The following is a 21537-nucleotide window of genomic DNA, read 5'->3' as shown; positions in this document are numbered from 1 at the left end:
TATCTCGAAAAATCAATACATACCCTGCATTACGTCACTACGTAGTATTGATCTGCACAATCAGTACATTCTCTTGTTTTTGAAACCCTGGTAGATAAGTATGCCGAGAAAATTTTCTGCATTCAAAAAACTTAAGGTTCGCAAGGAAAATCTTAAGTTCCCCAACTAAATCCTTAACTAACTAAACCTTGCAGAATCTCATATAATCTCAGTCGGAAATTCTGGAAGTTAATATAAGTAATCGTTGATTTTTTAATTTTTTGTTCTATAGAATCTATAAAATTCGGTATACAGGGTGTAATCGTTAAGTGTGCACAGGCGATTATTCCGTAACTATTACAGATATCAAAAAACTTTAAACTGATATCGAAAGTACTTAACCTAATGAGTAAAATGGCCATAATAAATTTAAAAAAATAATACGAGAAATATCTAAAAAATTAACTTTAAACCCTCCCATACATTTAGTATGAGATATGAATATCCCATGTACATGGGTTGATCCAAAAGTAATGATAATCAATATTAAACAAGGTTAACATTACAGTTAAAATAATTATGTATTTCTCTAGATAGTCTTCTAACTAGATAATATACTTCGATATTTTTTTTCCTTAACTTAGAAAAAAAAAACTTTGACTTCATCTACAAAAACCCCTCAAAATCGGCCATCACTTCGCTGTCGTCTTAAAATTTCTTGTATCGACGGTGTTTCTTGTGCCAAGGTAAGAGATAGAATTAACTAGGAGCTAGATCTTACAAACAGGGTGGGTGTTCAAGCATTTTCAATGCCGATTTTTGATTGGCAGCCATCGCAACTGACGCTTTGTGATCTGGTGCGTTGTCTTGGTGAACCAACATTCAAGACCGAAGTTTGCTATGTCTCTTTTTCTTACTAACCTACCCGCAATCTTTTAATTTGGTCTGTGTAGTAAGAGCCCTGTGTAGTAGTGGCTACCTTCTTAAAATATTCCACATTTCTTCAGCGTCCCAAAAAACTACGGCTTTAATCTATCCCACTAATTTTCACTTTGAAAATTTTCACCGTCACTTTGGAAGCTCGCATCCAGGCCATTGATTGTTTCTTGGTTTCAGCATAAACATGGTGAACCCAGGTAACGCCCATGGTCACAAATCGTGACAAAAAATTATCCTGATCTCATTAAAAATTTAGAAATTCACCCTCTAAATGTCGAATCGTTGTTTCTTCTTTTCGTCGGGAAACATTCTGGCTCGCACTGTTCACATTAAAATTAATGTTAATACTTGGAAACGTGGCCTGTAGATATAATTTTTTTGTGATAACTTAGTGATTACATGAGCAAGCATAAAACATTTATTTTATATTTTTATGTGCACAGGAAATACCCAATTATCATTACTTTTGGATCAACCTATACATTTAATATGAAAGATTTTAGCTTTTTTTTTTGTTTTTTTGGTTTTCTGCTTTAATTACTTCGCAAATTTGGAGGGAAGTTCATTTAGAAACTGTAAATAGACCTCCTCATTGTATTGCACAATAAGGACGTCACTTCGAAAATCTACTATGAATACAATATGTATGGGAAATAAATTGTATGGGAGCGTTTAATGTAACATTTTTGGTTAGTTCTCGTTTTATTTTTAAAAATTTATTATGGCCATTTTACTCATTAGGTTAAGTACTTTCGATATCAGTTTAAAGTTTTTTGATATCTGCAATAGTTACGGAATAATCGCTTGTGCACACTTAACGATTACACCCTGTATATTGGAAAATTGCATAGCTCATCAGTCATCATATTATTAAAGGGAGGAAGTATCCCCAACTAGTAAATTACGAACGGTGTGGTACTCTCAATTGAGTGAGTGTGCTTCATTTGGTGGCCCGCCTACAGACTCGACTCGGTTCACTTCTACTAAATCCGTTGATTAATCTTTACACCAACTCCAGCAGTGTATAGTCGCCTAGTATTTTTGTCGCCGTTTATCCGAAAAGTTATCCGTCCTTATCCGGGTTGCGTACATTATCCCAAATGGATAATCAAATTTTAATATGGTTTTGCTTGCTAATAGCTATGTCTCAATGTTATAACACTAACAATAATAATTATTATTTTGAAAACCATAAATATTGTGATGACCTGTCGCCTTATTATGGTGATATAAATTTGGACCAAATATCTGGTATTTGGTATGGTGTTGAAAAAATTCCACATACAAAGGGAGAGTATAGAATAGAGCATACAAATGAATGCTTCTACATCGATATCAAGGAACTCTACGTGCAGGTTTGTAAATATCCTTTATAATAGTAATGAATTGATAATTAAAAGCATGTTCTTGTTAATTGTATTACATAGATATTATTTTTTGGATAAAAACGTCTAAAGCCATTACGAGATTCAGTATTCATAAAATAATTGTATTTTGTTCCCCAAAATGTATACTTGTCGTAGTGAATCGCATATTTAAATTGTTGTAGTATAAAAAAGAAACACCTGCATAGTGTGTTTTTTAATATATATAATAATTTCCATAGTTAATTTTTGAAACATCATGATGCTTCTTAGGATACATGCCACCTAAACATGTACATAGTTTTATAATAATTAAATCACATTTAATTATGGATATGTACATATATTCATTGGTCTTTTTTTCATAAAATTAATAAGTAGTAATGTACTGTATATACTATATTAAAAAGGAAAGTAAAACTAAAGGGAAAGCTTGGTGAGGAAATCCTCTAATGAGTTTTTGCATCACAAATAATAAATTGAAGTTAAAATACAAGGATGTGGGGTCGAGGTGTGCCATGAGTCAATTAACAGGTTAAAGTGGTCCCTGTTATTCAGGCGCATAAGGATGACGTTCATAAACGGATCCGTGAGACTGGAACACCTTCAATTAACCACTTGTCTCTGTGCATCAAACTTAATTACACATACAGTGCGTACGTTAATTCAATTTAATTAAAATGAATCATATTTTCTTTCTGTTGTTATCGTCATTTAACATTGTACGTGGTATTGATATGAAGTTTTGCCCAAATTTACATCCAATTAAGGATTTTGATGAAGAAGCCGTCTTGGGTTTGTGGTATATACACGAGTATATCTATCACATAGACAACAATACAATAACGGAATATAATCCTTACTGTCCAATTATACAGATACGAAAGTTTGAGGATTATGTTAGTGGTGGCCTTATTAACAGAGACCTTGTAAGTAGTTATAATTAGTGGTGTTTCAGGTGTATAAAATACGTATTGGTGTAGTTATTGAAGACATTATTATTATTAGATAGAATTATAATATTTCAGGAAATATTTTTTTATAAACTGTAAATAATAAAAATAATGTCATTGCTCTTTGCCTTTACATACAACACAACATAGATTTTTTTTGTGCTCCTTCGCGACATACTTTGTTTTGTCAAAAGTAATTTTGTTGTAGTTGTTTTTTTTACGTCTTTTCTCCGCATTAATTTATGCCTTCACAAAAATATTCATAAAAATTAGGCGAATTGGTCGAGTCTTGAGTTTTATGCTCTTGGCTATTCATTTTTATTTATATAGTAGGTACACACCAAGTGCCAATCATTATTAAAACCTTATGTATATAAATTGTTATTATGCTTATTAAATAACAAAACATTTATATTTCCAGCCAACTCCACCTACACCGTACCCTCCGTTGACAAACTCTCCATATTTAAATAGAGCCTACGGACTACCAGAGCAATACAGAATCAGACATTTTGTGTTGGAGTGGCACGAAGGCTTATGGCAAGATGACTATCACATTAAGGTTAACACATCTCATAAAGGATTTTGGCCTACAGATGTGCCAAATGGATGTAAGTATTAAATTAAAAAATATATTAAATTAGTTGGACTCCGCGGTTTCACCCGCGGGGCTGCGCTTCGGTTGGTCCGAGCGTGATGATATAATATAGCCTAGGTATATATAGCCTTCCTCGATAAATGGGCTATCCAACACCGAAAGAATTTTTCAAATCGGACCAGTCAGTAGTTCTTGAGATTAGCCCGTTCAAACAAACAAACAAACTCTTCAGCTTTATAATATTATCTAGTATAGATAAACTTCACATAGACATTTTAAAATACTATCCTGACAAAATCAAATTCTAGAGAGCGAGCTATGTGTGATCGACAGATCTTATTCCCGCACAAAAATATTTTTAAGCATATTTTCTTGTGATTTTACGCGAATATTATGAATTTAGAAATTAAAAGGTTTTTAACGCATTCTAAACATCTTCTTGGGACCACGCTCGCTGTAAACTGTTCAAAACGTAAACGAATCTATTTATCTACCTATCTATCTAATACTCGGTGAATTAGATACATATAAATTGAAAATTAACATTCAAAGAAAGGTTTTTTTTTTATCGTATCTCATATTAATGTTTCAATTATTTTTTCTAGCTGTCGATAAAATATATCGATTTTTTGGTGGCGTTATACAAGTATTGAAAGTGTCTCATAACCACCTGGTGCTGAACTTCTGCATGAGGCTCCCGCATTCTCAATTGTACAGCGTGGTTCTTTCTAGAAATGAGAATCAACTCACATCGGAAGATCTGGCTAGCATCCACAACATCTTCTCCATAAAAAATCTGTCGACGTCGTCTTTAAAAAGAGTTTGCGAAAATTCTGCGATTAGTGTTAAATCGTCTTCGTACGTTCTGTTATTAATTTTTGTGTTTATTTGGAAGTAATTCTAAAAGAAATTGGAAAGTTTGTCAAGTATGTACCTAAATGAGATATTTTTTTATCAATACATAAAATGGTTTCATAATACTTTGTTTTATTTTTAACCTGTCATTGGAAATAACAATATAAGGATGGGGATGAGAGGAGTTATACATCATGTTAGCGTAGATAAAGCTCAAGAGCTAAAAAAATAGTTAGACCTACCATGTACCTACCTACATCCATAGAATGTATTTTATTCTGCAAAATGTAAATGTAAATTAATATGAAAGCCTTTTTATTCAGTTCAGTTTATTGTTCTGTAATTAATTTAATGGTAGGTACAGTAGGTAATATTATGGTAGGTATGTACAGGTGTATGCTGCACCAATGTTAAGTCTACGAAATTTTATAGTGGAAACGATAGTGTGATAATGATTTGGTTTTTGGATACCTTGTTTTATAAGGAGAAAGAACTTGTGTGTATTACTAGCATTATTAATTATTTTATTATGAAAACAGAAAACCCGACTATGTTGAATGTTACTAGGTTCTGATATTTACAACGACCGTCCAGTGGTTTGGGCTGTAGAGCATGCCAAAGCTCCTTCTGATGTAGTCGGATAAAAAGTAAAACCCCTATCGTTTGTTTTTATTGAGATGAATTAAATTCTAGAAGGTCTAGAAGGTATAGAAGGTCTAGAAGTATCTATCATAATTTTAAAATAAAAATGTGTGTTAAGATTGAAAAATTATAAAAATACCCCGGGAAATTGTACGCCAAGTCTTTTAAAAATAAACTGATTTGTTTCGCAAAACCTTGCAAAACTATAATATTTCGGAATAAAGGCTTAATCATACCGAAATAACTAAGAAAAGTTCATATAAAATGTGGTAATGGCTCGAAAGCGTTCTCCGATAATCTACATGAATTAATATTAATTACTTACTTACTCACTCTTTTGAAAATTTGAAAATACAATTTAGAAAAATATTTTGTATAATATGTATATAATATAATATGTAATATCCTGAATGATCATACTATGATGTTGGTAATAGCTTATCCTTAAATTTATCTATCGAATACATATTGAAGAATATTGATTATTTGCGATATCTTATCGAGGGATTTTTTTTAATATCCCGTCATTCCATGTTACGAGAATGCAAATGCAATCTGCACTGGCTATAATTTTCCCTGATTCATGTTAGTATTGCGCCATTTAGCTACCTGAACCAATTTGCTAATTAAATGATGCGGCCACGACCGACGCCTTGTCCCATATTCCTTTCGATATTCCAAGTGTTACCATGTTTACTTTGTTGGCTCCCTTATACTTGAGTGTAACCTTAGTTCAAGGTCTATGTGGCGATAATATTCGCTGGTCACACAGAGTTAACATGGATGACGTCTATGGGGTATGGTACGGAGTTGGATATGCCCAGCACAATCCTGATATGACTAACAAGCCTAATGAAGTAGGCTGTGTTACGTTGTACATATCAGATGCAAGTGACGAAATAAATTATACAGACAATTATATCGATTGGCTTGTAAGTTAGAATGTAATATACATCTTCCAATGTTTGCTATTATCAGAATATTTATAATCTAACTCGTTGTTGCCCTTAATTTACCAGATACCTAGAGGTAATTTCACGGACCAAAAGTGGAGATCGTCAAAAAGCAATCCGTGGTCTGGAGACTCACTAGCTGGATCGTGGATGGATATACGACTGAAAAGAAGAGCCAAAAGGGATTTATTTGGTCAAAAACAAATTCGTGTATTGTGGGACGAAGATGGCCACACTATGGAACAGGACTATCTATATTATCCCGAAGAACCTGGATTTTGGACTGCAAATACGATGTCCACTTATGAAAGAGAAATGAAAGCCAGGGGTGTGGGTAAGTTACATATTTAATAAGTTTTTCATATTATATAGTGCTTAGTACTAGGTCCATATTAATTATATTTGCTGATAAAATATATGTATATCGTATAGTATATCGAGAAATGAAGTACAGCTCGAAATATCACAAAGATCAGTCATTATAACCTCATATTAGCCGGCATGCCAACAATGACAGATTTATTTATGAACTTATGTGAATAAAATAACATGATTAAACTGGTATTTGTGCAAAAACTTTTTTGTATAAAATTTTTAAGAATACAAGGAAACCTAAAAGATAATTACGGCACTCTACTTTTTTTAAACTAAATTTAATTTTGATACCATACACAATTAATTGTTTAACATTGATTTCACAGAGGTATGGAACCCCGACGATCCACCCCGTCACCCAGATGTCATACGCCTATTAAAAGTAACCCCATTCACACTTATATTGAACCACTGCTCAGAGATTGGTGATGGTGGCATTTTTTCTTTGGTATTAAGGAGGACGCCTTCAAGAGTCGAGCGCTGGGAGTGGTACCAATACAAGCAGCAATTTTTTAAGTTTGACTTACCTAATGTGTATCGTTATACAGCTGTTTGTGCGTCCTGTGTAGATTCTAGTTCTTTAGTGATTGTATTGTTTTGTTTATCTTTAACTATCATTCAAAGGTTTTTGTAAATGTGCAGGTATCTGTTTTAGATTAATTGACCTTCTTATATTATGTCAATGGGTTTTTGTTTATATATGACTGATAAAGATGAATTATGTTTGTTTCTATACAAAATAAATAAATTTATAACTCAATGCAATTGTTTTATTATCAAAGATTTAATTATATCGTAACAAGTTTGCTTTTACAAAATCCATACTAATATTATAAATGCGAAAGTAACTCTGTCTGTCTGTCTGTTACTCAATCACGCCTAAACTACTTAACCAATTTTCATGAAATTTGGTATGGAGATATTTTGATACCCGAGAAAGGACATAGGCTACTTTTTATTCCGGGAATATGACGCAATCCCGGAAATCCCACGGGAACGGGAACTATGCGGGTTTTTCTTTGACTGCGCGGGCGAAGCCACGGGCGGAAACCTAGTGACCTATATTGTCCGCTAAGGGGTATACGGTATACCGTATGGATGTATTGTGCATACATCTGTTTCACTGATCGATTTTCTTTAGGGACAAGTAGGTTATCAGCCTCCTGTGGCCTGCCAGACCGAGACATTTTTTTCCTCATCTCCACCGGGAATCGAACCCAAGACCCCTCTTCTCTTCTACGCCCACTTATTAACCACTGTACGAAGGACATGGTCACCTAACTTATTCTTGTTGCTTTGGTTAAGTTGTAGCTTTTGAATGGTAGGTATTATAAACCTCAAAATTAGTTAAGCGATACAGAGAATATCGGAACACCCTCCTGCAAGTTGCAACCTTATAAACTCACAAGCGATACTTCAATGATATTAGCACTTAAACAATAAAATGTGCATTTACATAATATCTTTCGAGAACATTAAATAATATATAGAAAAAATCAATTAATTTATTTCAAATTGATTGCTTTTTTCTATATGCTCTTAAATTTAACCAAATAAAAAAGGATTCATGAGTATGTAGGAAGATGAAATTCTTAATTGATATATCGCCGTGGGCTCAATTCAAGTAAATTATTCTAAAGGAGCTGAATGGGTGACCTATGACTCTACTTCCAAACAGGAGATGGGGTCACAACTTTGTGAAGATAAACAGGAACTCAACTATGAGTGATAGTTACACTAATTTGTCTAATTGCAACGTATGACCTAGCGTATTTGTAGTAAATTGTTTCATTAGTATTTCTTAAAATCACTTGACATCCGTTATATTTTGCTTAGGGAACGTTCATACCACTTTTGGGGTGGGGAGGTTAATACTTGCTTTCTTACCAAAAGTGTTCGTTGTTAAATACTCAAGTGCGTATAATATTCTTTACTTATTTATGGATACATTCATAGAAGCCCTATAATTAAGTAGGTATTCATTATGTACGTAACTATAGTCTGGTATAGTATGTATACATATAACATTTTATGTTCATTAATTACTAGCTTTCCGCCCGCGGCTTCGCCCACTTTGTCCTATACCTAATAAACCTTCCACAGGAGTAACTCTATCTATAAAAAAAAACCGCATCAAAATCCGTTGCGTAGTTTTAAATATTTATGGATAGACATATGGACAGAAAAAGCGACTGTCTTATATGTATTATTATTATTTTGTGATATTTCTTGAAATTTTTCAATTTTCTGATTTACTAGGTTTATTAAGTTATAAGGCATGCGATATCTGTTTAAAATTTATATATTGTTCGAGATAGATAATAATTAGAGAAGCTAATGGGAACTGGTGTTAGTCATTTGTTTCGGATTGTTGGTTGTAAACCTTTGGCCAGCGCCCGTACACGACAATTATTCTTAATTAGTTTATATCCCACTCTCATAGTAGCTGGAGCAGTCACACGTCATTGCCTCGCTGCGTTGTCACGCGATCATTGATATTTTGGAAATAGACTTAAAATGTTGCATTTTTTAGTCCTAACCCTTTTGTACAAATCAGCATATTGCGCAAGCTATCAGCGCTACGATGAAACTACCCAAAATCAATTCCCATACAAGTCGAATTATCAAAGTGATATAGCACCTTTTCCAGCAGTGACACGATACCCAAATTATAGCCCGGGATATTCGACCAGTAGATCAAATGTATATGGTGGAGCCGGTTCTGGGAACGTATTTTTTCAGTCCGGTTATTCAACACCGCGATATGGCGCGGGAGGAGATTACGGAAAAACCTATGGACAGGGTAATTACGGTTACGGTGCCATAAGCCCGTACGAGAGACCTTTCATGCAATACGGGAACGATTATTGTGTAAATAGAACTCCACAGAATGGGATTTGGATAGACAGTTTAACAGGCATGTGGTACGGAGTTGAATTAATTCAACATTTAGCCGGTGATTCAAGAGTTGAATATGCAAGATCCTGCATTGTCATTCATATTTCTGAACCAAACGATAAGGTAAGATGATTTTTTTATGATATCTATCCTACTTCCTTCCATTGAACAGTAAAGAGTTGATACCAACATTGGATCTTCTAGAGTCTAGACAAAGCAAAATGTTAGTATTACTTAATTTTAAAGTGAAACTTTTATTACATCGTCTCAAACTTTTTGGTCTGTGTAGGTAGCGGATGTCGCGTGTATCGCGGCTGCCGAGTAGGTATACCTACTCGGCAGCCGACCGTCACGCGACATGCACTACACAAAGCAGTGTTCGGAACCGTTCGAACAGTTTCACTTTTACCGTGGTTTCATAAAACCACACATAATCTTTTTTGTTTTTATATTTTGTGTAAGAATGATTTCGATGACAATTGAAATGAAACACTTGAATACCTAGGTAATTCAAATTCAAATAAATTTTTTACTAACAAAAACTCAAAATTATTAATTGGAAGATTACAATTTAAAATAAAACAACAATGAAATGGAAAATTAATCAAATTTAATGATAGATCAAAATTAAATGAATAAGAATACCTAAGAAAAAACTGTAAATAACAAATATATTTTGAAGTGTGAATTAATTAAGTAACATAAATACTTAGGTATAACAAAAAATAATACATTACTGTTAAAATAGTCCTCCATTAAATAACATCTGTTTTCTCTGTAATACAAAACTTTTGTTTGTTTCATTCTGTATATGAATTGTATCAATATAGATGTAGGTACATATACCGTAAATTAACTTCTAAACAATTGATTTTGTTCATTTCACGTCTATATTCGTTTCAATATACCTATACTAGTTTTATCCAAAAAGTTTTAGATATGTAAAACAATGAATATAGAGTTTTTTTTTATGAAAGCTTAGTTACCTACCTAACATTTTTTATATTTATATTATATCCCAATAATACCAAAATGGTATCTCTGCGCAAAGGAAGTCTTTATTCTGCAAAATACCTATTTTTTTAGAAATTGTTTGTAGAAATTAAAACAATATTTAACAAATTAATTAGTTTCTGAGAAAATTCCAATAGGTCTATTATAAAGTAGGTGTAACGTATTAATGACTAACGCAAATAATCGTTCATTCAACTTTATCTACCACAACATAAACGATTCTTACCTGTGTCATAACTCTTAATCATCTTTATTTTTAAAGATTCGTGGGACTTCTAAATGTGTTTAAGGTCTAGGGTTAAATAAGATAACATCAATCGGCATGAGTCAGGAGCGCGCACGCATTGCTCTTCGACTGTCAGTCGTCTTCGATTTGTTAACGTGCGATACATACATACGGTTTCGTCCAGATGCCAAAAAAGTGCTTAAATATTCCTAAATATTGTGATTAACAGTCAGTAAAATAAAAATGTCTATTTGACTTATTAATAAACGAGCAATATAATGGAGTTTCAAGGTTGGACTATTTTAAGATTGCCTTGGTTGCTGCTTCTGTTTTCTGTAGCAATTGGACATGAAACGTCAAATTCTACAGATAATGAAGAAATCTGTTTTAAAGAACACAAATATGATAATTTGGACGTAAGAACAGTTTTGGGAAAGTGGAGTGTAATAGAACTCTATATGCACCTCAGTAAGGAAGGTGTAACAACGTACAGAAGTTGTCCCACAGTCACAATTTGGGAAGAGGATGATTTCCCAAGGTCGACATTTGGGGTAGGTTTATCTAGAAGTGTGATAATAATTTTTGATGTGTCACATAACATTTGTTTTTAAAGATTTCATTAAGTTCAATAATAATTTATAGTTGTAGGTAGGTATACATACAATATTAATACCTAATTGTTAAAAAAATATAAGAATTTTGTATTTAAACAGGAAGCATTTCTATATAAACGAAAACGTTTGTCTTCTAAAAAAATGTTGTGTGGTTTTATGAAACCATGGTAAAAGTGAAACTGTTCGAACGGTTCCGAACACTGCTTTGTGTAGCGCATGTCGCGTGACGGTCGGCTGCCGAGTAGTATACCTACTCGGCAGCCGCGTTAAACGCGACATGCGCTACACAGACCAAAAAGTTTGAGACGATGTAATAAAAGTTTCACTTTAATAAATCTGAAAAATACATTGTGTATTTACAAATTACAAGCGTAATGCAGTTCCCATGGATAAAGATCACTCACTCGTATAAAACGCATACGCCTAGCTGATAGCTTTAATAACCTTGTAAATATATGAAGTTATTACAGTAGAACCTCGATAACTTAAACCTCGATAACATAAAAACCTCTGTAACTTCAAAAAATAATATGTTCCCTTCCCATCAGAGCCCAAAACCTCTTTAACTTAAAATACGCAACCTCTATAACTTAAATAAATAATCTCTGTATTGGCCCTCAGTAACTTAAAGAAATGGGTCCACAACCTCTATAACATAAAATTATTTGTCAATGAGTCATTTTGAAAGAGTGTCAAAACAAAAGGTCTCTGTATTTATGGCTTGCACGTGTTTACTATGTATTGTTAACGTAAACAATACATTACCTATTGTTTGATTTATCGAAATTCTTCAAAGCTTTGCGGCGGATAGCTTTATGACAACGACTTTCTTGCATCATAAGTTTTTGATAGTTGTCCTGGAAACATCTCTTTACTTACTGTGTGATAAAACTGGCTTAAAATGAGTCCAAAAAAGAAAACTAACAACCCTCACCTACGCTGATAAATTAAAAGCTATAGAAGCAGTGAAAAATGGATAGACCCTTGATAACTTAAAACCTCTATAACTTAAAATATTTTGTGTTTCCCTTGGACTTTAACTTATCGAGGTTCTACTGTATTTCAAATATTTTTATTTGAACGTGTAATACAAATGCAATTAACAAGTAACACGTCCGTCATCGTTACTAGCTAGCTACTAGTTATTAACACATTATTATTCTGTGTCGTTACTATAATGTTAAAATATTGCAATAGCTAACTAATGCCTAATAGTTTTATTCATAATGATATAAGTTCTTATGGTTAATTTAGTTGAAGTTACTTTCAATTTTGTGAGAGTTGCAAAAGGTAATAACGGAACATTAGTTTTAATAATTACCTAAATTATTAATGTAATTTCGTGACCAGAAAAATATTAGATACCAATTATTTATTACGCTACCTACTCTCCTTTTTAATTACGATGAAGTAGAAGTAACCTAGCGTTAGATTTTTGAAAAAAAAAATTGTGTTGCATAAAAAATATTTACTATAACTTTTTATGTTAACATTACTGAAGAATACAGTACAATATATTTTCTGTCACCTAATTTTATAATCGGTTGCAATAGGGAACTCCCCGTGTTGCAGGGGTTTAGATTGTAATGCGTACTATCCGGCGATAACAACTTATTTATCACTTCCTATTCGTATTGCGAATATAATTTATGATGAGTTGTTTTAAAAAGTTTGTGTTGTTATAAAATATTTGTTATAATATGTGAAATGTTATGGATTTCGTAGAAATTCTTTATGAAATTTTATTAAACTTAAATCCAAAATTGAATAATATATCTACGCCGCTGATCTACGCTTTGGTGTATACTGTATACTGAATGAATTTATTGGAAAGTAATCTGAATTAAAAAATATTATATATACAAGTTTTAGTATATGTATAACTAGCGACCCGCCCCGGCTTCGCACGGGTGCAATGCTGATACTAAATACACTACAGAAAAATTGTGAACGTTGTATAGGTATAAAAATATAGCGGCCCGCTCCGGCCTCCGGCATCGCACGGGTATAAAATACATAGCCGGGCGGCCGCAAACGCTACGTCCTTTAATTTTTAAATCTGTAATATCTTCGAAAATATTCCCTTAAATCATACGGCCATATAGATCTATATTAAATGAACAATGTATCCATGGTATTTAATTGGTTAAGGATTAATGCTGTATTCGTTAAAATCGCTTCGAAAATTAGCCATTATTTGTCGTAAAAAGTAAATGACAAAAAAAAGTTATTGTGGGTTATCCATAAGAGATAGACATATACCATCGCGGACTTTTCTGTAGACCTTTTCAATGTGTATAATACTTAGTATATTATTTTGATAAAACTCGTAGGGTTCAGCCTGCGTTTGCAATGTAAGCGGAATAAATGTAATTTTTTACGACATCACATTAGAAACCTCAAAAATAACAGTACTTCTCCACTACTTAATGGATCTTATTATACATATAAACCTTCCTCTTGAATCACTCTATCTATTAAAAAAAACCGCATCAAAATCCGTTGCGTAGTTTCAAAGATTTAAGCGTACAAAGGGACATAGGGACATAGGGACATAGGGACAGGGAAAGCGACTTTGTTTTATACTATGTAGTGACTAGTGATATAATTATACCAAATGTTCCCCAATATTAAGTAGGTACATTTTTATTTTTTATGATCTAATCTAAGGATCTAATAGTCATTGTTAATAGCCCAATTTGAAGAGGACGCGTTGGCTTAATTAGGGTTAGCAAACATTTTCACTAACCTCAGTCCTCCGGGCTCATCTACGTGTCTCATCTGACTCATGTCCGAAAGGTCAATATATATGACCCATTTAATCTTCGGGTCTCTAAGATAATATAATAAATGAGGCAGTCAGATGAATATTGAATAGGCTTTAGGTAGGTATATATATTATACAAAATTTCTAAAATAACGGTATCCCAGTAGATATTATGTATTACCTATTTATTAAAACATATGGCGATTGGCGTATAAAGGAATATGTACTTATATATTGAATTACGTAAGCTATATCCGTTGAACATTCCTAGCAAGATAGTAGATAACAACTAGATTTGGAGGATTATGATCTAATTTTATTGCATGAATTGAGAAAAACAACACGTACAATAGATACAGAAGACATGCAATTAAAATTTACGTAATTTATGAAGATCAAAAGCAATCGCGGACGATTCAATTGAAGCAATAAAACTCAGTGCAAGTAGCACACATATACAATGCATCATAGATTGTGAAGTATTGTAAGTTAACTGTCGATTTAAAAAATAGTTTTCAGTCATTCACTGCTGAGAATTTGAAGTAAAATATTTTTTGCACACAAAAAATTACTTCTTAAAAATCTGCAAAATTATATTCTAAGTATAAAAAATATATAAAAAACAATATACCGGCCGAATTGATAACCTCCTCCTTTTTACCCGGCTACGGCAAAGCAAAAGGAGGGTTATGATTTTGACAGGCTATGTATGTATGTATGTATGTATGTATGTATGTATGTTCATCTGTTCCCTCGTAACTTCTAAACTATCAGACTATCAGAATTCGACAAATGACATATCATTAGAAGCGTCTTAATTGTCCGCTGGTTAAAGGCTATATGGGGTTTCACAAAATCTAATGTGGCGCCCTCTAGCGGACAAAACATACAGAGTAAAAAAATAAAGTTAAGATAAATATGCCGTGTTTGGTATCATTTGAAAGCTTTTTACTTGCACATTTTGAATATATATATATTACTAGCATTTGCTTGTGACTTTACTGGGCTTACATGGGCTGATTGCATATAATTCGCATCTTTTCGTTCCTAGCTTCTTTATTAGATCATCAATTTAACTTTTGTCAATATTATGCGCCAAAAATACACTTTAACACCAAAATAGTATAAATAATAAAAAGTAAAACAACTAAAACCCAACTACGACAAAAAACGACGCTGAAAAAGTATAAAACAAGATTTTCAGAATTCCACTATGTAGAGATAAATTTTCATGTTTGGAAAGGCGTAGTCACACGTTACATATATCTACCGTAGCACTTTGACAACGTGTGACTACGCCTTTCCAAACATGAAAATTTATCTCTACATAGTGGAATTCTGAAAATCTTGTTTTATACTTTTTCAGCGTCGTTTTTGTCGTAGTTGGGTTTTTTTTTATGTATTAGCGGGCAAACGAGCCGGCGCGTCACCGGACTAATGCGATGATTGGCGCCGCCCACAATCACCCACAAGACCTGTATGGTTGCAGGTGTGTTGCCGGCCTTTTAGGGAAGAGTACGCTCTCTTTTTGAAGTACCCTAAGTCGTATCTGTCCGGAAATGCTGAGCTCGGGAGGTCGTTCCACAGAGGAGTGGTGCGTGGAAGAAAGTTCCTCCTAAATCGCACGGTGGAAGAGCGCCAAGTGTCCAGATGTTGAGGGTGATATTTCAACTTGTGGCGAGCAGTTCTATGGTGAAATTCAGCAGCCGGTATTGTTCCGAACAGTTCGTCAGAGCATTCGCCGTGGTAGATGCGGTAAAATACGCAGAGAGATGCAACATCTCTACGGAGAGCCAAAGAGTCCAGCCGATCAGTAATACGAGGGTCGTCCACTAATCGAATAGCTCGTCGCTGGATTCGGTCAAAAGGAAGGAGCTGATACTTGGGTGCTCCGGCCCAGAGATGGGAACAGTATTCCATGTGCGGCCTGACTTGAGCCTTGTAAAGTTGTAGGCGTTGGCCGGGTGTGAAATACTGTCCCGCTCTACAGAGCACACCAAGTTTTTGGGAGGCTAGCTTAGCTTTTCCTTCCAGATGACAACGAAACTGGACATCATTCGATATTTCGACTCCAAGTATACTAATGCTGGCTGAGACTCTGGTGGGAATGCCCTGGAAAACTGGAGACACGACGAAGGGAGTTTTTTTGGTGGTAAACGCGCAAACTTGTGTCTTTTTTGGGTTGAACTCAACAAGGTTATGTTTACCCCAATTGGAGATCTCCTCAAGAGAGTTCTCAATTTGAGACACAAGTTCGTTCCGGTGCTCAGTAACGGTATCCCGAGAAATATTGCATCGGCCGGTATACTGTGCGTCAACAGTGCTGTCGTCTGCATAGCAATGAATGCCACTAGATAGTAGCATGTCATTGATATGCAGAAGAAACAAAGTTGGAGAAAGAACGCAGCCTTGTGGGACCCCAGCATTCACAGGCTTAGATTCGGAGCACGAACCGTCGACAACGACTTTGATACTCCGCTCTGTGAGGAAACTGGTGACCCACTGACACAATTTCTCGGAAATCCCATATGATGGTAGCTTTGATAGGAGTGCCTTGTGCCAAACCCGGTCAAAGGCTTTCGCTATGTCCAGACTAACTGCTAAAGCTTCACCCTTGCTCTCAATAGCAGTCGCCCATTTGTGAGTCAAGAGCGCCAAAAGATCGCCAGCTGAGCGACCTTTACGGAAACCGTATTGGCAATCGCTAATCAGCTGGCGCTCCTCTAGAAACTCAAGAAGCTGGCGATTGATAATTGATTCCATTACCTTTGAGAGCAGAGAGGTGATAGCAATAGGTCTATAATTGGACGGGTCTGAGCGATCGCCTTTTTTGGGAATGGGATGTACTAAAGAGGTTTTCCAGGAGCTTGGGACTATGCCTGAAGAGTACGAGCACCGAAAGAGACGCGTTAAAACTGGAGTCAGTTCAGGGGCACACATCTTTAACACAATGGGGGGAATACCGTCGGGACCACATGACTTATTCACATTTAGAGAAAGAAGGGCTTTACGTACAGCTTTTTGCGTGAAACGTATTTCCGGCATAGAGCATGTAGAGTGCGGTATGTGCGGCGGTAATTTACCTTTATCCTCTAATGTGGAATTTTCTGCAAAAAGAGAGCCCAGAAGATCGGCTTTCTCTTTTGCAGTGTGTGCCAACCGGTCATTTCCCATGTGTAAAGATGGAAAAGATGGGCGACAGAAATTGCCTTGAACGGCTTTGGCGAGAGCCCAAAAAGCTTTTGTTCCAGAAGGAAGGTGGGCTAGTTTATCACCTAGTTTGGCAATATACTCCGACTTCGCTTTTGCAATTGCTCTTTTGAATGACCTTGAGGCAGAGTTCAACTTCTTTTTGAGGGTACTGGAATTTGTGTCTCTAGCCGCTAATCCTGTAACCCAGGCCTGGTAGCATTCCTGTTTCCAGCGAGCAGCCGCTTTACAGGAACCACCAAACCAGGGCTTTGATTTGCCACCGATGGGCACCTTAGAGCTAGGAACAAAGAGTTCCATGCCCTGCAGCAAGACATCAGTGACAGATTCTGCACAAGCGCTAGGATCATTTTCTGAGAAGCAAACCCTGCCCCAGGGATACGAAGAAAAGAATGTGCGCATCCCATCCCAGTCTGCTGACTTGAAGTGCCATAAGTGACGAGAACTCGCACAAGGGCGGTGATAGAACGTTATTGGCACTTCACACCGCACTAGGCAATGGTCTGACGAGCCGATGGGTGCATCGACACTAACCTGATAGCCTTCAGGGTGGGAAGTCAGCATAAGGTCTAACAGGGAAGGCAAATGATCCTTCACATCGGGCACTCTTGTAAGTGAGGGCACCAATTGTGTCAAACCATAGGCAATGGCGAGCTCATAAAAAGATCTCCCTGCATGGTCGGTTGTACGAGAATTCAGCCAATCTGTGTGGTGGGCATTGAAATCGCCCAGTATCACGACTTCCGCAGAGGGGATCTCACGGAGTATGTGATCTGTCACGGATTCGATGTGCTCCACAAGTTTGTTTGTCTCCGTGTTACCACTGTGGGACCTATAAAGGCACGCATAGATGCGCGGGTGGTCGTCGCAATCTATACGCAGCCAGAAGATTGAAAGGTCCTTGACTTCAAGGTTCCCAAGGCGACGAAAACACAAGTCCTGACGGATGTCCGCGCATACACCGGCACGCGGCAGGAACTTATGTTCCAGACTGTAGCCGGGGTAGTGAAGATACGAGGTATCGAGTGGGGAGGAGATTTGTGTTTCCGTTAAGAAGAACATCGCCGGCTTCGTGGATTCCAGGTGATAGTGAATGGAATTTATGTTCGAGTGCAGACCCCTGACGTTACAGAAATCCACCTGTAGTGTGGAGAGGGGTGTGGAAAGGCGATTCTTCTTATTGGCCCGGGAAGAGGATTTGAGCGAAATTTTGCCCACCCCAGAATACGCTGGGCAGCCTGAACCAGAGAGCTCAGGGAGGGATTCTCCTGCACAATCTGTGCTGGTACCCTCCTGGGGTATAATGTATCTATTTAATTTCGCTGCCATAGTTATTTATGGGGGGGGGGGGGGGAGATGGGTTTTAGTTGTTTTACTTTTTATTATGAAATTACGAATTCATTTAAGTATTTCCCTATTTAGAACTTAATGTATTTATTTTTCCTTTTTAATTACATATGTCTTTGTATAATTTTCAGCCATCTACAGATGGCCAACTGTATCACGTGCAGGCGCTGAACGCGAAATTCCGTCAGGACTACCGGAACTTGAGATTGTTGTGGGATGAGGCGGGACAATCAATTGAATATGCTCTTTACTTCCGAAACGACTCAGCTGGCTATTGGCAGGCATTTGACGTGCAAAATGGTAATTAATACTTTGAATAAGATTATAACATATTTCAATGTTAATTTAGTACAACGAACATTATCACAGTAGGTACTTCCGTACTTTGAGTAGGTATGTAGGTGTAGGTATACTTGAAACGTCATACGTACGAGATGACGACTTTCTGGATATTGGTATTTATATATTTTCAATGGATATGCCGTGCATATACCTGCCCAATTATTTTTTTTATAATATGAGCATTAGTTACTTGAATATGCAAATTTTTTGAAACTCTATTGAACTGCTCAATATTTTTTCTAAATTCTTATAAATTTCTAGGTACGCTTGCTGCTCGGCCGTCCTATCAGCAATTTACGGGAACGGTGCAGGTACTCAAAGCTGTGAATGATCATCTGGTACTCAATTTCTGTCAAGAAGGTACCACTAATGTACCAGCACAGCTCTATTCTGTGCTTTTCTCAAGGGAGCCGGGTCAAATGGCGCGGTGGGAAATCGATTCTGTTCATTCCATGTTGCAGAATAAAAAACTGTCAGTAGCATCAAGGCGAATGGTTTGCGGGAATGGTGCTGAAAAACAAATGTATAGTGTAATATTTTCTATACTTTCTGTTTTCTTTGCTGTTATAGCATCTTTTTAAAACATTATTTAATTATGTAGGTTATTAAACGTAACCCAGAGTTTAAGAATGTAATGACTTATTAAAATTGAATTTCGCACGTTATAGTAGATACCTACATACAAATGTTAAACAAATTCTATCATTTAACTACATGACTGCCAGTATCTATTAATATTCCGTCCAAATGGCATTATAGTTTAATTTTACTATTTTAATTAAATTTAAATTTTTATACTATTTTAATTTTCAGTTTTGTGTTTTTCACTATACTTATTAGTTAGTATTAAAAAAATATTATAGACGATGTTACCAAAGATTTAAATAGATCGATTCTGAATAGGCGAGTCCACAGTCCACACAGAGCGAAGAGTTTCGTACGAGCCATACCTATCCACACTGACCGAGCTGCTTCTCGCAACAATAGCTTACTTAGGCCTGGACTCGTCTAATGGCGCTCTTAATTTAGTTAGATACTATACGTTATGTAAGTAATGAGAAAAGTAACACATATAGTAATTAATGTATGTTAACTGTTAAGATATTTATTAACACATCAAAGCTAAGCAAAGTGTATTACTGTGTAGGTTGATTATTTATTGTAGCTATTAAAATAATATAATTTGAAGGTACTTTATAATAAACCTACATTAATGTTGAAATAAATGTAAGTATTAAAAGTAAAAATTAACCATTAGTTTTATTTTCGTTATCACTGATATATATGTATCTACAGTAGGTCGCAATTTACCTATTACTTATTTATTTTTACAGCTAATGTCTAGTGACGAAAATATAATGAATCATACAAAAAATCACGTCTAGGAATTAGAGAGGGAGACAGGGAGGCCATTATTGTCAACAATGTCAACCAACTTTTACGTATAGAAATAGAATTCAAATTAATTAAATAATAAGTAGATATTATTTTCTAATATCTACCAAAACTACAAGTTATTTTCTTTGATAAGTAAAAAATTCAATTATTATGTAATCGTATGTAATCGTGTGTATCTACCTAATGCGTATTTTTAAATTAATTAAGAGCAAGAACTATGTTTATGGTAAGTAAGCATAATAAGACATTAGACAATGAAGATAATAGAAAAGCTTAGCATTTATCGCTAGTGAAGCCAAAAAAAAAAAAAAATCCGTGTTGCTGTTTAGGGCGTAAATAAGATTATGTGATTTTTATAGAATAATTGAATGCTATGAAAAGCAAGCGGTACTTTTCCGGCTTCTTTAGTTATTTAATATTTTGCTAGTAAATCTAATTACGGAGTTGGACTCCGTCCGAGCGAAATTTTGTAAACAAAGTCTTCGCCTACGTAAGTTCTTTGTGAGACTATTTCTCAATTCTCGGTAATATTTCGCTTATAGAATATTCTATCTATAGAAGTAAATTATGTTAGTAACGATTTAGCTATTTTTATGGTAAAATAATAAATATTTTCATGTAGGTATATTTATAAATGTGAAAGTGATATTGTTTATTTGCCGTTTCACGTTGTGATAGAGCGATTTTTGTGGCTGGAGGATAGTAAGGAGGCCGGAGAGAGATAATATAATTATATAAGCATTATGTTACTACTACTACTTTTTACCGGCCGCGGTGAAACATCTCATTCCCATGGAATTTTTCTTTCTCAAAGATTTCATTAAAATCGGTCCAGCCGTTTAAGGCGGTTCAGCAGCAACACACGCGCCTAAGAAATATATTTTTGTACGTATTATCACAGATAATAAAATATTATGCTAGAATATACCATAATTAAAATGCAATTTCATGATTAAATTGTAGTTTAATTTATAATATGTACCTAGTCTAAAATGTAGGTATACTTAGTAATTTATATATTTCCAATATTTGTAATGATATAAAAAATAAAATAAAACACAAA

At 35.0% G+C, this 21537-nt stretch overlaps 3 protein-coding genes across 4 annotated transcripts; all 3 read left to right on the top strand.

Annotated features, from left to right (window-relative positions):
* The first annotated feature begins 1857 nt into the window (after positions 1–1857).
* Positions 1858–4811, top strand: LOC149909661 (uncharacterized). 2 transcript variants are annotated; one of them, XM_090118006.1, is made up of 3 exons: positions 1858–2273; positions 3657–3846; positions 4439–4811. In XM_090118006.1, the coding sequence occupies exons 1-3, from the start codon at positions 2019–2021 to the stop codon at positions 4729–4731; spliced, it is 738 nt and encodes a 245-aa protein (XP_089974132.1). In that variant the 5' UTR covers positions 1858–2018; the 3' UTR covers positions 4732–4811. The 2 variants fall into 2 exon arrangements, with proteins under 2 accessions (XP_089974132.1, XP_089974140.1); XM_090118014.1 differs by lacking the exon at positions 1858–2273 and adding an exon at positions 2771–3211.
* A 1143-nt stretch (positions 4812–5954) lies between these two features.
* LOC149909660 (uncharacterized) lies at positions 5955–7418 on the top strand. The gene is made up of 3 exons (XM_090117994.1): positions 5955–6262; positions 6350–6617; positions 6985–7418. Exons 1-3 carry the CDS (start codon positions 6020–6022, stop codon positions 7290–7292), a joined length of 819 nt encoding a protein of 272 aa, XP_089974120.1. The 5' UTR covers positions 5955–6019; the 3' UTR covers positions 7293–7418.
* Positions 7419–9105: 1687 nt separating this feature from the next.
* On the top strand, positions 9106–19829 carry LOC149909659 (uncharacterized). Its single transcript, XM_090119723.1, has 3 exons — positions 9106–9679; positions 18866–19034; positions 19338–19829. The coding sequence occupies exons 1-3, from the start codon at positions 9176–9178 to the stop codon at positions 19655–19657; spliced, it is 993 nt and encodes a 330-aa protein (XP_089975849.1). The 5' UTR covers positions 9106–9175; the 3' UTR covers positions 19658–19829.
* Positions 19830–21537: the final 1708 nt, after the last annotated feature.

Source organism: Colias eurytheme, chromosome 3 (assembly GCF_061535395.1).
Source record: "Colias eurytheme isolate Ceu_HAF_F1 chromosome 3, ilColEury1 Martin Lab GWU primary, whole genome shotgun sequence".
Lineage (NCBI taxonomy): Eukaryota > Metazoa > Arthropoda > Insecta > Lepidoptera > Pieridae > Colias > Colias eurytheme.
This window is presented reverse-complemented; position numbering and strand designations above follow the sequence as displayed.